A 17,645-nucleotide genomic window follows, 5' to 3' on the forward strand; every position below is an offset into this window, starting at 1 on the left:
CAATTAGCCATCTAAAATCCATATGCTTAATCAACATTGCTTGTAATAGGGTTGTTACTCTATTAAAATGCTTAAAGTCTCCCTGAATGGTGCTTACTTCCAACTGGCCTGTTCCACAGAGTTGCTATATCCTGATGTGCATTGAGAAAACTTACTTTTTTAGGAAAGATGCCCAACTGCCACATTGTGTGCTCGCTTACTTGGGAATTCAGTAGCAGTTATTGCTGAATAAACATGGTACCTGCTTGCAGGGTCACTATATCCTGTGTCCAGGCACAATGGCTACATGTTATGCTTCCATGGCTGGAGGCAATATGCCTTGATGCATATTTCCCACAATGGGGAAGGTGCCGTGGGCAGAATTGGCAGGGGAGAAGAACTTCCCACCTGTCAAACACCTGATGACTGAGTGCACTGAAGTCCCAAAGCAAGAGCTTCAAAGGGCCCAGAGTGGCTTGCAAAGAGTGGCTTGCTTTAAGGTCCTTGAGGCTACCCACCAGCAGATGTGGTAGGGCCAAATCCTACTTTCCTTTGTCAATGCCAATCAAGAGAGCACTTTACCTCTCCACACCTGATGTCCCCACCTGCCGCAACCTTGTGCCACAGGCAATGCCAGGTGTGCGATAGGTGGCTGTGGTTTGAGGATAATGAACCCATGTTGAGCCAGATGTCTGGTTGGTGGCTGTGAGAACCGAATGCCAGACTGGACAGGCCTCTGATCTCATTCCACTGGGCTCTATGCCTACATTCTATGCATGCTTACAAGAGTGAGCTCCATTGAAAGCCACAGGACTTGTTCTGCATAATCACACTTCAGATCCATGGCTGCAATCTAATGCCCACTTGAAACTGAAGTCCCCTTCAAGTGAGTGGAGGTGGCTGCACTTCAGGTTTGCAACATGCAATACTGGGGCCAGCCCTATCATTGGCTTCAGGCCACAGGTGTATCATTTTATTTGTGTGCTGCGTCTCCACAGTTAAAACCATGTGAGATGTTGAAGCACAGAGCTGTGTGCACCATGTGTCTGATCTGTGTTCTCCTGCTCTTATGTGTGGTGGGGGACACGGTTGTGCGTGGTGAAATAAGACACAGCTGCCAGCCTGGTTGGCTTGTGTGGGTCAAATTGGGTGGCAGTGGCACCCACTTGACCTTCACCCCAAGCAGCCAAGCAGCTGGGCCCAGCCCCGTGCAATATATGGCTGTTTCTGTCCTCAGACAGATGGCAAAGAACACAGCTGAACAGCTTAGCAAGTCACTGACTTTTTGAGCCTGTTGAATAGATAAACCTCTGAGGACTGACACCCTCCGAGTAACCGGTGGTTGGGAGCGGCCGCCAAGGCCATGTAACACCAGTCCTAAAGGATCTTCATTGGCTCCCAGTGTGTTTCCGAGCACAGTTCAAAGTGTTGGTGTTGACCTTTAAAGCCTTAAATGGCCTTGACCCTATAGATCTGAGGGAGCACCTCCACCCCCATCATTCAGCCCAGACTCTGAGATCCTCCTCTGAGGGTCTTCTGGCAGTTCCCTCACTGTGAGAAGTGAAGCTACAGTGGTACCTCGGGCTACATACGCTTCAGGTTACAGACTCCGCTAACCCAGAAATATTACCTCGGGTTAAGAACTTTGCTTCAGGATGAGAACAGAAATCGCGTGGCGGTGGCACGGCAGCAGCAGGAGGCCCCATTAGCTAAAGTGGTGCTTCAGGTTAAAAACAGTTTCAGGTTAAGAACGGACCTCTGGAACGAATTAAGTACATAACCAGAGGTACCACTGTATAGGGAACCAGAGACAACCTTCTTGGTAGTGGTGCCCGCCCTGTGGAACGCCCTCCCATCAGATCTCAAGGAAATAAACAACAATCTGACTTTTAGAAGACATCTGAAGGCAGCCCTGTTTAGGGAAGTTTTTAAAGTTTGATGTTTTATCACGTTTTTAATATTCTGTTGGGAGCTGCCTAGAGTGGCTGGGGAAACCCAGTCAATCAGTCAATCCACCCATCCCTCCCTCCCTCCCTCCCTCTCCTATAGCCATCTCTAGCACTTTCCTCCATGGGAAAGTTTTAACTTTGCACTGCACAAACCTCCCAACCTTCTGCTTAATTGGATCCACAAATCATTGTGTTTTAGAGGCCCTGAGGAAGGAGCTGAAGATTTATGACAACACTGGGAGGTTATGCAAATGAAATTTGAACATGCCCTCTGCAAAAAGAGTCAACGGAATGTTCTTTTCCCCAGGGGAAAAAGATGATCTCTGTTCCGGGGGGGGGGGGAGTGGAGTGCCTGCAACCCAGAGGTGAAGAACCTGTGTTTCCATCAGTCCAGTCTTAATGGTCAGAGATGATGGGACTTGTTGTCCAGCAGCATGTGGAGGGCCTCTGGCTGGGGAAGACCAGTCAGTGTTGGGCATCAGTTTAGGAATGGATTGGGGGAGTGGCAGTGAGCACACTCAACACAGATCCAGACAAGGCAGGGTTGCTGTGGTCAGGAGTCTTGCTGATGGGAGAGAAACTGTTTAATGCAGATTTCCCCACCTGTTGCACTCCAGATGTTGGACTCCCAAACAACAACAACAACAACAACAACAACAATTTATATCCCTCCCATCTGGCTGGGTTTCCCCAGCCACTCTGGGTGGCTTCCAACAAAATATTAAAATACAATGGTCTGTTAAACATTAAAAGCTTCCCTAAACAGGGCTGCCTTCAGATGTCTTCTGGTAGTTGTTCTTCTCTTTGACATCTGGCGGGAGGGCGTTCCACAGGGCAGGTGCCACTACCAAGAAGGCCATCTCCCTGTAACTTAGCTTTTTGCAGTGAGGGAACCACCAGAAGGCCCTTGGCGCTGGACCTCAGTGTCCAGGCAGAACAATGGGGGTGGAGACGCTCCTTCAGGTATATCCCATCAGCAACATCCAGAATGGCTAAGGAGGGGAACTGTAAATCAGCAGCATCTGCAGGGCAGCACATTCCCCATCCCTGATGCAAACAAAGGAACACATGCAGAAAGGTGCTTGGTTCCTAGTCCTGTACACTTTCAACAATGTTGTTCCAAGGCTTTATCTGCAAAACCTTTGATTGCCTGTGATAAATTTTTATTTGGCCATGCAATCTTTGGGCAATTGGTTGGTCATTTGCAAACAATTCAAAACAAAGTGAAGCTGAAGCAACACCCATGATGAAAGATGTTGGAGCTGATAACACAGCAGCACCCACAGAAATGTGCTGATGTCGCATGGCAAGTTTATCTCGCTTGGATAAATATTGCAAAACAGCCAATGGGAGCAATGGTCAAACATCCTTTGGGGCTGTCAGGCTGAAGTCTCAGGCCCACTAACTTGGGAGTAAGTGTGACCTCAGAGGGACTTCACTTCTGCATAAACATGCCTTGGGGATAGGTGGGCAAAGAAAGCACCCTGGTGGCACATGGCTTCCCCCAAAGAATCCTGGGAAATGTAGTTTGTTGAGAGTGATGGCAATTGGAACACTGTAGTTGATAGCATCTTAAAAAGCAGAGACATCACCTTGCCAACAAAGGTCTCTATAGTTAAAGCTATGGTTTGCCCAGTAGTGATGTATGGAAGTGAGAGCTGGACCATAAAGAAGGCTGATCGCCGAAGAATTGATGCTTTTGAATTATGGTGCTGGAGGAGACTCTTGAGAGTCCCATGGACGGCAAGAAGATCAAACCTCTCCATTCTTAAGGAAATCAGCACTGAGTGCTCACTGGAAGGACAGAAGGACAGATCCTGAAGCTGACACTCCAAGACTTTGGCCATCTCATGAGAAGAAAAGACTTCCTGGAAAAGACTCTGATGTTGGGAAAGATGGAGGGCACAAGGAGAAGGGGACAACAGAGGACGAGATGGTTGGATAGTGTTTTTGAAGCTACCAGCATGAGTCTGACCAAACTGCGGGAGGCAGTGGAAGACAGGAGTGCCTGGCGTGCTCTGGTCCATGGGGTCACGAAGAATCGGACACGACTAAATGGCTAAACAACAACAGATGACCCCTCACAGTGTGGAAAGGGAAGAGTCACATCCAGTGACCCTGCCCACTGCCAGCATGTGGCCTTCAAGCAGAAGAAGATCCTTGGTGTATGCTGCAATAACTTGGTTAGTTTTTTAAGATGATATAAGACCCAAGTTCTGTTTTTAAGTACGGTGGGCAATCACAATGTCATATTCAGCTGCTTCTCCTTCCCATCGATTTCTTGAAAGGATCCAGAGTCCCTGGCTGGATCTTGCCTGACCTTTCTCCACCCTAAGACAGGAGCAAACAAGGACACACTATTTTTAAAGCTACAAGCTTATTGCTACAGGGGTAATCTCATGATTAAAGGGATCTAAATGTTTGCCTGTGTTATTCTATTGATCAACTAGGAGTTTACAGTGGGAACAGATTTACTTTCTTTAAACTATATCAGTGTTTTCCTTTTCTTTCTTTCATATGTCTGAACTCATTGAACACAGGCAGGGAGCTTGAAAAATCTGATGTGCTCAGAGCAAACTACATGTTCCATGTCTGCACACATGCTGTACATTTAAATCACAGGACTTCCTCCAAAGAATCCTGACAACTGTAGTTTGCACCTCACAGAGCTACAATCCCCAGCACCCTTGGCAAACTACAGTTCCCAGGATTCTTTGGTGGAGGTTGTGTGCATGAAATATAGGGTGCCTACACAGCCAATGTCTGGTGCACCCGAAGTCATTTTCTTTTTTGGCAATAGGAGGAAGCAGGGAAGAGGCCTTGCCTGGCACTGTTATTAGCTGTGGAGGGGAATACTTACATGCTACGACAGCATGAGGAAGGCACAGCACAGCCCACCCTCTTTTTTGCAGGGAGGACAAGCTAGTCTCAGTAGGGGTGGGGCCAAGGTGGTGCCCCCAGATGCTGTTGGGCTGCAATTCCCACCAGCCCCAGCCACCACGGCCCATTAGCCAGGATGAGGGGAGTTGTAGTCCATCATCCCATGAAGAGCATCCCACTGGCCACCCTTGCCCTACAGCCTGTTTCAGGTGGGTCCTCTACAAGCAGCAGCTTCTTCTGCCCCGCCTTTTGGCGAGTGCGGTTAGCATCACGCCTGAAGAAGAGTTCTGTGACACTCCGAAGTCGGCCCGCTCCCCGCTGCGCGATCTTCCTCGGCCCTAAGCGGGTCGGGCGGAGGCGAGTCTCTTGGCTGCCACCTAGTGGTGGAGAACCTTCCCGCACCGCGAAGCTGCAGAGAGGAGGGAGGGGTCTTTCGCCGGGGGCGCTGGAGATCAGAGGCAGCCGAGATGGTTTCTCCAGACCCTGGAAGCTCCGCATCAGATTTTCGCCCTTCGGAGAAACCCTTCCGTTGCACCCGAGGAAAACGCAGGGCAGTGAAGGAGGCAGCCTTCGGGGGCGATATCCGCGTGGGATTTTAACCCCCTGCCTCCTGCCTTTGCTGGTTGCTGCTGCCCAGACGGCAGCCGGGAGCCTCCCCGATGCGGGCGCGGAGATGCTCTTCCACTGGCTCCTCAAGTTGCATGTCTGCTCTCGATGCCTGCAGGTCAGAGAACTCCTGAATCTTGCCATGGGATGCCTGTGCGTGCGGAGAGGAGTCCCCCTTTAAGATGGGCAATAAGCAGACGATATTTACAGATGAACAGCTGGATGCCTACCAGGTGAGCGGCCCTTGCCTTGCAGGGACGGGGAGGTCGCTCTGCTGCTCTGTATATATTCTCTTGCCAGAGACAGAAAATCCAGGGAGCACCCCCCCCCCCAAGGTGGCAGTCCTCTCCCCCCGCCCCCAATGCACAAAATACTGGATGCTTTTGAGTTGGTCTTGGGCAGGGGTCAGCAAACTTTTTCAGCGGGGGGCCGGTCCATTGTCCCTCAGACCTTGTGGGGGGGGGCGGACTGTATGTTGCCATGATTATGACCCACATTTTTGGCAAAACCCCTTATTGGGACCAGCCCCAACGTTGCCCAAATGTGACTTTTTTGGGGGGGAGGTGTTCCCTCATACACCCACGCTGCTTCCTTTGCATTTTATACATTGACAGTTCTTATTTCTCCCGTAAGGTGGGGGGCTGAGGTAAGCGTGCCATTCCTGCCAGCCCTGGAGAGCGTGTGCGCATGTGTGTGCGAAGGGAAAAGCCGTTGGCCACGCTAAGTCAGGCCGGCGCCGCTCAAGCAAAAATGTTCTTTTCCCCACGTGAGGGAAGATGAGGCGGCGGTGGGGGCGATTTACCTTTCCTCATGAGTGGCCTCCCCAGCAGAGCGCAGAGCTGCATTGGAGTGCCGCCGCCCAGGCGCTCCCCGCTTCCTCCAGCACCGCTGCCACAGACTCCGGCGGGCGTCGCTCCCGAGGCGCCTCTGAGCCCCTGCCGCCGCAACTGCCCTTCCTGAAATCCAAACTGTGGCTCCTTTCCCCTCTCCCCCACCCCGGAAGAAAAGATTGCTGCGCATGCGACGGGCGGAGAAGGGGCTTGTCTTCAGCAGCCGCCCGCCTCACTTTTGACCCCCACACCTGGCTGAGTCACAAAAAGCATTGTGCATGTGCGCGCTATGCCGGCTGCCTGGATTCCTGGCGCGGGCCGGATCTAGAAGGCAATTGGGCCTGATCCGGCCCGCGGACCATAGTTTGCCAACCCATGGTCTTGGGGCTACATTTGTTTTAACTGCAGTGTAACAGTGTAATTCTGTATACAGCGGTACCTCGGGTTAAGTACTTAATTCGTTCCGGAGGTCCGTACTTAACCTGAAACTGTTCTTAACCTGAAGCACCACTTTAGCTAATGGGGCCTCCTGCTACTGCTGCGCCGCTGGAGCACAATTTCTGTTCTCATCCTGAAGCAAAGTTCTTAACCTGAAGCACAATTTCTGGGTTAGCAGAGTCTGTAACCTGAAGCATATGTAACCTGAAGCATATGTAACCGGAGGTACTGTACCACTGTATGTTTGGTAAGAGAAAAAAGAGCCTCACCAAGTCCAATGCAACTTTCACCTGTCTATGATGACAGCCCAAGAGAGCTAGCAATTTACAGAGAGGTGATAGCTCCATGGCAGTGCTCCTGTTTTGTGAGCAGAAGGTCCCTGGTTCAATCCCTGACATCTCCACTTTATAGTCATATCATTTATATTCTACTTTTCCTGCAAAGAGCTCCAGGGCATGGATGTACATCCTTCCCCCCCTTTATCATTACACATCCCTGTGAGATGAACAGAAAGCTCCATTTCCTTAGACCATTTGTGTACCTAGCTCAGGGTTTTCTGGACTGACTGGCTGTGGTTCTCTAGGACTGTGGGAAAGGGGCACTTCCATCCCCCCATGGAAACACCAGGATTGAAGTGAGAAAAGTCTCCCAGCTCAGAGTCACAGGAGAGCTCTGTCCCTCAAGGAAAGACCTGCCTATACAGAATCAGACCAGTCCAGATGTGTCTAACCCTTCTTTAAAGCAGTAACAGCATTTTCTAAACAAACAACTTTTCTATTATGTAGTGTAACTTTTTTGTAATGAATGTTATAACTGGAATAATCTTATGTAAACTGCTTTGTGAGGCCTGCCTGAAAAGTGATATATACATCCTACAATTTTTAGTTTATGAACATAAGGCTTTAGGGTTGAATCAAATTTGTGCTCTGCAGTTGGTCTCCCCCATGTGGCTCTTCCCCATGTTACCCATAGACTGGGGGGGGGGGTGTCATCCTGCCTCTTAGCATTCTTTGACACAGGGGAGAATCCATCAGGAAGCTCTGCTGTGGAAGTCCAACCAAATGTCATGGTAGGTTGCACCCTGTGGATTAAATCTGTCTCCCCCTGCTGCCCTCCATGGCTTCTTAATGGCACCCCAGATTTCATAACCCCCCCTCTCTTGCTGAACGGGGGGGCAGGGGGCAACAATGCACATCACTCTGCTCGCACTCACACTGAGTTTCACCTGCCAGTTCCACTCGTTTTGCAGAGACCCTTTTAGAACTCCCCGCAATTCCCTTTTGGTTGAATCCCTTTGAACAATTTGGCATCCTCAGCAAACCTGGCTCCTTCACTGCTCACTCCTGGGGGGGCAGTATCCATTTCTCCCCCCCCCCCAAATCAGGAGAATAGCTTGTTTATTCCTGCTCTCCATTCCTGTTTCAAGCCATCTTTTGTTCTGTAAGAGAAACTCTCCTCTAATTCCATTCCTACCAAGCTGGCTCAGGAGTCTGGGGGGACAAGTAATTCATCAAAAGCTTTTTTGACCTGTCAACAAAATGTTAGTAGACAGTCCCAGTCCCAATATCAAAAGCTTATTGGAAGTCCAGGCATACAGCATCAACTGGCCATTCTGTGCTCACACATCCACATTGTGAAACAGCAATAATAATAACAGTAGTAGTCGTCGTAGTAGTAGTAGTAGTAGTAATAATAATAATAATCCTGCTCTTCCTCTTAAAGGAGTTCAGGGCTGCAAACAACTACCCAAACTTTAAAAACAACTGGATATATTCACAGCTAAATAATATAAATGATCCAAGGAACATTATCTTTCAGCCACCCAGTGTCTGGATGGACAGGAATGTTCTTAAATTAAACCATAATATGGGTATCCACAGGGACATTTTCAACCGTTTGTGCAAACATCGTGTTTCGATATGGAATAGGATTCCCCCTTCCCAGGATTTAATATAGCTAATATATTAAATCAAATATATTAAATCATATCAATAGAGCCAAAGTAGTGTAGTGGTTAGAGACTCAGACTATGATCTGGGAGAGACAAGGGTTTGAATTCCCACTTGGCCTTGAAGCTCACTGGGTGCAGCGGCAGAGGAAGACTCTCAGCCACCTGGGGCATCCCTATGGGCGCCACATGCCCCATCCCATTCCTATAGGGACGGCACAGGGAGGGATGGAGCGTGCCGTGGGGCCTCAGCCGCCCTACAGCAGCCGGCGGACAGCGCGGAGCCTGTGGGCGCCAAGATGCGTGGCTTGTGCGCGCTGCAGGCCCTGCAGTGAGTGCCGCCGGCCATTTTGTCACCCCCCGTCAGGGTGGCACCCGGGACACACCACAGCCCTTGCATCCCCCTTCCTATGCCCCTGACTGGGTGACCTTGGGGGAGGAAAAATGGGGAGGAAGAGAACTCTGTAAGCCACCTTGAGCTCCTTGGAAGGAAGATGAGATATAAATGCAATCCATCAATCAATCAACCCTCTGGACAGATTGCAAAACCATGTGTTTTGAATTAACTCCATCCACTTCTTCCCTGACAGAGGAAGAAAGTCTAATGTGTTCATTAAGTCATTCTCAACGCTGGTGCAATTTTATAGCCTAGGGAAGCTGCCTGATCAGATGTGGATGATTCATCTCCATCTTTCTCCAGGCAGGCCAAAACATTTTAATTGAATTGGAATTCAATTGCCAGAGCTCCAGCTGCTACAAAAATAAATAAAAAATAAATTGGAAGGTAAAGTTGGCTTTGTGTTTGCCTGGTGGAATTGGCCAAAGATTTGTTTAAAAGAGCAGGATATTTTCTAGATAATGGCTTGGATCCAATTCTAGTCTTACTTAGAGTAGACCCACCAAAGTTAACAAGCATGGCTCATGTATGCCATTAATTTCAATGGGTGTACTCTGTATAGGACTGAGTTGGCTACAACTTGACATCGTAAACCTGATATTTAATATTTACTGAGCTGGCTTGTAAAACATGATGACCTAGATAGAATAAATAACGTAAAATAATTTCAGGCTACAACTTGAAAGCTGCAGAGAATTGCAGTCAAACTGTTTTATTGTGTGTTGCTTTAACTGGACAGATGTGCAAACCGCCCTGGGACTTTTCTTGATGAACAGGGTGGTTAAAACATCATGTAGATTAAAGCAAGGAAGCAAAGAAACAGGCAGGTGGTTTGGGCTGCCCATGAAAGAGTCTGGAGGCACAGCATGAGCAATCACTGCTAAATATCCCTTGTTCCCTCCTTGTTTATTTGCCCCTCTCTCCCTCCTATTTCTGTCCTGCAAGGATGGAGAATTTGTGACTTCCAGAAGTTGTTGGACACCATACAGTATCCCATCATTCCCAGCCAACTTGGCCACTGCTCTACTGCCTCCCCTGTGCCAATTTTTATATTGCACATTCCTCGGGGCAGGGACCTTTTCATTGTTACATAGTAAAAGCTATGGTTTTCCCGGTAGTGATGTATGGAAGTGAAAGCTGGACCATAAAGAAGGCTGATCGCCGAAGAATTGATGCTTTTGAATTATGGTGCTGGAGGAGACTCTTGAGAGTCCCATGGACTGCAAGAAGATCAAAACTCTCCATTCTGAAGGAAATCAGCCCTGAGTGCTCACTGGAAAGACAGATCCTGAAGCTGAGACTCCAAGACTTTGGCCACCTCATGAGAAGAGAAGACTCCCTGGAAAAAACCCTGATGTTGGGAAAGATTGAGGGCACAAGGAGAAGGGGATGACAGAGGACGAGATGGTTGAATAGTGTTCTTGAAGCTACCAGCATGAGTTTGACCAAACTGCAGGAGGCAGTGGAAGATAGAAGTGCCTGGCGTGCTCTGGTCCAGGGGGTCACGAAGAGTCAGACACGACTAAACGACTAAACAACAACAACAAAAAACAACAACCGTGCACACCAATGGTGCCTTGTATGCCTCTGAATTTGGGGGTGGCTAATGAAGATAGGGCCTTATTTGTGGTGGCACTGCAGTTGTGAAGCTCCCCTCTTTCACTACCTGTGCCAAGTGTCTGGTGACTTTTAGGAAGCAGGTGAAGGCTGCTTTATTGTCTGGCACGTCCAATGGTTCTAAACACATTTCTAGTGGCTTTTAGCAATCTAACAAGTGAGGTCTGCAGCAAAATGTTATAGTGTGGAGTGCTCCAGTTTAGGGGGCCAGTCAGCCATGCTGGATACTCTGTGATGCTTTATTCCATCCCCCCTGTCCTTGGTTTTCCATGCCTGCTTAACAGTGCCCAGTTCTCACTGGGCTATTTTTGTTTCATGCCCTAGCTATGGGGTCTTAGCCCACCTCCCATTTTTTATTGTACTTCTGCATAACTTGGTGTTTCACTGCAAGTCTTTTAAAGCCCCCTTTCTGAGTGTGGCTGGTGACTTTATTCCTAGGAAAGGACTGGCACTCAGAAAATAAGTTCTCTGTTTGTATACAGGATGATTTTACATAAAAACCTAAGTTGTTTGTGGTAAACTGTCTGGACAAATTCACAGAAAACAGATTTCGGTTTAAAGCTGCTAGTCCATGGCAGCTTACATATTTATTTGGAGATTTGACGATTCGCCACTTTTCAAGGCAAAATGTCTCTGCAAAACAGAGGGGGCCAGATGTGAGTGCAGGGATCAGATCAGAAGCTCAGGCCCTTTGGGAGCCCCCCCCCTCCCCAGCAGCCCTTCATTTGCCTCCTGGACAGGCTGGAATGTATCCTTGCTCTGCTGCTTTCCTGCCTGTGGAGAGGAAAGAGCTGGGGGCAGGCACAGAAATCTCTGACTCCTCTTGCCCCTGACCACGCCTACTTGGAAGAGACCCCCTGGCCCCTGGAGGGTGGCCTGTGGCGGGAACATGGCCCTCTGGGACTGAAGGTCATTTGGAAGAATCAGTGGAGGCTGCTCTGTATGGGTCAATGGGGCACTGCCCCACCAAGCTCCCTCTTCATTCCTCCAGACGACCTCCAGGCTGTCTACTCCCTCCTTATTCTGTCTTGCCATCCTAACAGCAGGGACAAGGGTAGAATTTCCCTTTCTGTCTGTCTCCCTGCCTTCTGCCATATCCGCCCTAAGAAGCAGCTCTGGGAAGAAGAAGCATTTCCAGGGCTCTTGTGTTTTCCTATCCTTGCACAGTACTGGGGAAAGGCATCATCATCATCATTATTATACTGCCCTATACCTGGAGGTCTAAGGGTGGTTCACAGAAAAGTCAAGGCAGTTCCTGTTTTGCTTCTGAGCACTCAGAGGCTTTCAGCAGACCACTGTCAGAATGTTGGGCTAGCCAGCCTTTATATTTTATAAAATAAATCCACGGTTTGATGGATAGTTAGATAGATTTTCTTTATTGAAAAATAAGTATAAAATTACAACTGTGCAAGGTAAAATAAGACATGAATAGTAATATAATAAAATAGCACCCATGTAAAAAACAAACAAAAAACATAAACATTACAAGATTGTTATTGTGCTTATCTTAAACCTAACCTAATACAGTGTTTATAAAAATGATTTCCAAATATCGTAAAATTTGTCCACAGCATGTCTATGTTTGTACGCAACTTGTTCATGTGTTGCAAGTTTATACATATCTTTTTTCCATTCGTTGAAGAGAACCTCATTTTTATTCTTCCAGTTCATCAATACCTGTATTTTTGCCATAGTAGGGGCACGGAGAGTCCATTCATATTGTCCCTTTGTATTGGATATATAATTCAAAAGTATATTTTGCTCTGCAAATTTAAGAGTTTTCTATACAGTCAGTCATTTCTATTCTCTGCCAAAAATTTACCAATGTAGGACATTGGAAGAACGTATGTTTTAAATTCACCGCTTGACTGTAACCTTCCCAAAAAAACCCTCAAAGTGGTTTCCCTAAAATATATAGCAATAACATTATCAATAAAAAAGAATTAATAATAATTTATGACTTTTGGGGGGAAAGTAGGCTAAGAATTTTCTAAGTTGCTAAACATGTGGGTAGGCTAGTCTATACAATGTTTTTTTCAGCAGACACCGAAAAGAGTGCAGGGAAGGCACCTCCTGATGTCAGTGAGCAGGGAGTTCCAAAGTGTAGGAGCCGCCACAATCAGGGATCTCTTTTCTACCAATGTGGAACAGATGATGGTAAGTGGCGTCTGCAACAGGGCCAGTTCTGCAGATGGGAGCGTTGAATTGGCCTATATGGGGCATCACGATACTCCTCCCCAGCAGTAGTGCAGTATTATTATTATCCCTGATTGAGCTCAGTGCCGCTCGTCTTCTTCCTTGCTGACTTGGACATTTGGATGACATTCCACTCCCTTTCTTGTTAAGTACTGGCCTTGGCTGCTTCTCCAGGCCGATATAATTACACAGCAGGTTGCTTTTGCGAGAGTTAACCCACTTCTCTTTGTTACCTTGCGCCAGCCTTTTGAAATGGAGCTCCCTGAAGTGATAGCTCTCAAAAAATGAGGTGTTTTGCACATTCCGGGATGAAGGCAGACGTGGCCCTGGCAGCTCTTATTTCCCTTTGTGCCGATTCAGACCAGGTGACATCACCGACCAGGTGCCTGCTCCCCCCTCCCCCTGTGCCACGTAATACAAGCCCAGGAAAGAGCCTCACTTTCGGATCACTTGGGGGGGGGGAGGGCTTAATAATTGATGCTCCACTAGGCACAGAGAGGGCCTTGAAACCCAAACCAGTTTGGCCCAGCCCAGGTCTGCTGGTACAGCTTCTTTCCTTTCTTATGGTTAGTTAGAGCTGGCAAATTAGAACATGTTTAGCTAGTCAGAATTAAACTAGTTTATTGGGGCATCCTGATTGTGTGTTTGGGGGTCTGTAAGAGCACCTCTTGCACCCTTGGCACCGGAGAGGAACACAGGCGCCTGCCTCATACTGAGTCAGACCACAGAGCTCAGTACTGACCACACTGACTGGCAGCAGTGGCTCTCCAGGATTTCAGATGGTGGACCTTTCTTCTATCAATAAAATAAAATAAAATAAAATAATTCACTCTCATGAGTGAAGTGCAGGGGCTCTTTTTTGGTCTTGCTTACCTAACTTTTAAGCTGACTGGGGGTGGTGATTATGTTTTTTTTTAACCTTTTTTATTTAGTTCATAAAATTTATATACAACTTGATTGGAAAAAAACCCCTCAAAGCAGTATTTGTGATTGCTCTTGCTTTCATTCTGTAAAGCATCTCACTGGCGCACCGACTATTGCAGCCTTCCTGGCTTCTTGCACTTCAGTTCAAGACTCCTCCCATGGGGCCTTTTCAGCCCAGGAAGGGCCGGCAGCCAGGGAGGCTGAAGAGAGATGGAGAAATGTTTGCAGCAAAGAAGCAAGCAACCCCCACCCCTCCTTGGCTACTTTGCCAGGTGTAAAGGTAAAACCCTCAGACAGGCACCGTCTCTTTTGACAAGTAAGAGGCAACATGATAGAAGTATATAAATGGAGAAAGTAGGTGGAGAAAAGGTTTTCTCCGTCTCTCATAATACTCAGACTCATGGACACCCAATGAGGCTGAACGCTGGAAGATTCAGGACAGAGAAAGTGCAGTACTTTCCCCACCGACACACAGACAAACTATGCCACTTGCTCCTCCAGGAGGCATTGGATGGCTTTAAAAGAGGATGGGAGGCTTTCATGGCGGAAGAGGCTGTTGGCGGGACAGGAGGGGGCTCTTGGGCTGGCATCCTGCTTGCGGGTTTCCCTGGTTGCAGGCACCTGGTTGGCCACTGTGAGAAGGGGATGCAGGACCGGATGGGCCCCTGGCCAATGTCGGAACCTGCGATCGGCCAAGCTCCTCCGGAATCGCCTCTGACGTGATTAACGACCTGAGCCTTTGATAAGGCTCCAGGCACATTCCATTATGCAGAGAATCAAAGCAGCATGTGGAAGTGATGAGATTTATGGCTACATTGCAAAGAGTTTTATTTTCCTAACTACGCAGACAGAAAAAGCCTGGTAGATGAAGGGGACGCAGTGGATGTAGCCTACCTTGATTTCAGCAAGGCATTTGACAAGGTGCCCCATGATATTCTTGTAAAGAAGCTGGTAAAATGCGGTCTTGACTATGCTCCCACTCAGTGGATTTGTAACTGGCTGACTGACCGAACCCAAAGGGTGCTCATCAATGGTTCCTCTTCATCCTGGAGAAGAGTGACTAGTGGGGTGCCACAGGGTTCTGTCTTGGGCCCGGTCTTATTCAACATCTTTATCAACGACTTGGATGATGGACTCAAGGGCATCCTGATCAAATTTGCAGATGACACCAAACTGGGAGGGGTGGCTAACACCCCAGAGGACAGGATCACACATCAAAATGACCTTGACAGATTAGAGAACTGGGCCAAAACAAACAAGATGAACTTTAACAGGGAGAAATGTAAAGTATTGCACTTGGGCAAAAAAATGAGAGGCACAACTACAAGATGGGTGACACCTGGCTTGAGAGCAGTACATGTGAAAAGGATCTAGGAGTCTTGGTTGACTACAAACTTGACATGAGCCAACAGTGTGATGCGGCAGCTAAAAAAGCCAATGTAATTCTGGGCTGCATCAATAGGAGTATAGCATCTAGATCAAGGGAAGTAATAGTGCCACTGTATTCTGCTCTGGTCAGACCTCACCTGGAGTACTGTGTCCAGTTCTGGGCACCACAGTTCAAGAAGGACACTGACAAACTGGAACGTGTCCAGAGAAGGGCAACCAAAATGGTCAAAGGCCTGGAAACGATGCCTTATGAGGAACGGCTAAGGGAGCTGGGCATGTTTAGCCTGGAGAAGAGGAGGTTAAGGGGTGATATGATAGCCATGTTCAAATATATAAAAGGATGTCACATAGAGGAGGGAGAAAGGTTGTTTTCTGCGGCTCCAGAGAAGCGGACACGGAGCAATGGATCCAAACTACAAGAAAGAAGATTCCACCTAAACATTAGGAAGAACTTCCTGACAGTAAGAGCTGTTCAACAGTGGAATTTGCTGCCAAGGAGTGTGGTGGAGTCTCCTTCTTTGGAGGTCTTTAAGCAGAGGCTTGACAACCATATGTCAGGAGTGCTCTGATGGTGTTTCCTGCTTGGCAGGGGGTTGGACTCGATGGCCCTTGTGGTCTCTTCCAACTCTATGATTCTATGAAAACACATCCTCTCTCTGTGAAAGCAGAGAGCAACTGAAACAAACAAAGGAACAGGAAACAGTAACATCACGTCCGTCTCCCGTCTCCTGTGAGACATCCAACAGCATGGAATGCCTCTGGAATGTAAACAGAGTCTTGTGACTCAAAGCACTGCACAGTGGCAAACAGAAACTAACATCCTCCCCCTTTCTGTGAACATCACTGGGCAGTGTGTTAGTACAATCTCAGTACAAACCCAATTTGTGTACATAGGTACAGTGTTGATCCTTTGAAACATCCTTGGACAATAAATCAGCATGAATTTCATTACCTGGCATGTAGGACACCGTTACGAGTCCTTTCTGAACACATTCTCTAGCATGTTGCAGCTTCAATTGCAAGTGCTTCGTGCTTTGCTTACAACCTTCAGAAGTCAGCAAAGCCAAACATGCTTTGTTGTCCTGATAAACCTGGATTGGACACTTTACAGGAATTCTCATGACTTTAAACAATTGTAACAACCATGCACAATCCACAAGTGAATAAGACAGTGCATTCAGTTCAGCTTCATAAGAACTTAAGCTTACTGTTGTTTGCTTCTTGCACGACCAATGAAATAGACCCTGGTTGTACATATAGCAAACTCCAGACATGCTTTTCCTGTCTGTAGTGTCACTTCCAAAACTCGCATCAGCAAATATCTCAAGACCATCAGACTTCTGATTGTTAAATCTCTGTCTGTAATGCATTTGTTGTTGTTGTTGTTGTTGTTGTTGTTGTTTAGTCGTTCAGTCGTGTCCGACTCTTCGTGACCCCATGGACCAGAGCACGCCAGGCACTCCTGTCTTCCACTGCCACCCGCAGTTTGGTCAGGTTCATGTTTGTAGCTTCAAGAACACTGTCTAACCATCTCATCCTCTGTCGTCCCCTTCTCCTTGTGCCCTCCATCTTTCCCAACATCAGGGTCTTTTCCAGTGAGTCTTCTCTTCTCATGAGATGGCCAAAGTATTGGAGCCTCAGCTTCACGATCTGTCCTTTCAGTGAGCACTCAGGGCTGATTTCCTTAAGAATGGATGCGTTTGATCTTCTTGCAGTTCATGGGACTCTCAAGAGTCTCCTCCAGCACCATAATTCAAAAGCATCAATTCTTCGGCGATCAGCCTTCTTTATGGTCCAGCTCTCACTTCCATACATCACTACTGGGAAAACCATAGCTTTTACTATATGGACCTTTGTTGGCAAGGTGATGTCTCTACTTTTTAAAATGCTGTCTAGGTTTGTCATTGCTTTCCTCCCAAGAAGCAGGCGTCTCTTAATTTCATGGCTGCTGTCACCATCTGCAGTGATCATGGAGCCCAAGAAAGTAAAATCTCTCACTGCCTCCATTTCCTCCCCTTCTATTTGCTAGGAGGTGATGGGACCAGTGGCCATGATCTTCGTTTTTTTGATGTTGAGCTTCAGACCATACTTTGCGCTCTCCTCTTTCACCCTCAATAAAAGGTTTTTTAATTCCTCCTCACTTTCTGCCATCAAGGTTGTGTCATCTGCATATCTGAGGTTGTTGATATTTCTTCCAGCAATCTTAATTCCGGCTAGGGATTCATCCAGCCCAGCCTTTCACATGATGAATTCTGCATATAAGTTAAATAAGCAGGGAGACAAAATACAGCCTTGTCGTACTCCTTTCCCAATTTTGAACCAATCAGTTGTTCCATATCCAGTTCTAACTGTAGCTTCTTGTCCCACATAGAGATTTCTCAGGAGACAGATGAGGTGATCAGGCACTCCCATTTCTTTAAGAACTTGCCATAGTTTGCTGTGGTCAACACAGTCAAAGGCTTTTGCATAGTCAATGAAGCAGAAGTAGATGT

General features: G+C 47.6%; 1 protein-coding gene across 2 annotated transcripts in view; it reads left to right on the forward strand.

Moving 5' to 3' along the window:
- The first annotated feature begins 5,203 nt into the window (after positions 1-5,203).
- Positions 5,204-17,645, forward strand: part of CIB2 (calcium and integrin binding family member 2) — a 43,464-nt gene continuing 31,022 nt past the window's right edge. Inside the window, exon 1 of one of the 2 annotated variants that reach the window (XM_083412853.1) lies at positions 5,204-5,647. In XM_083412853.1, the coding sequence (XP_083268979.1) occupies positions 5,597-5,647 (51 nt within the window). In that variant the 5' untranslated portion in view covers positions 5,204-5,596. The remainder of the gene's footprint in view (positions 5,648-17,645) is intronic. The other variant, XM_083412852.1, reaches the window with a different exon arrangement.

This window comes from Podarcis tiliguerta (assembly GCF_965153285.1).
Source record: "Podarcis tiliguerta genome assembly, chromosome: 14".
Classification (NCBI taxonomy): Eukaryota; Metazoa; Chordata; class Lepidosauria; order Squamata; family Lacertidae; genus Podarcis; species Podarcis tiliguerta.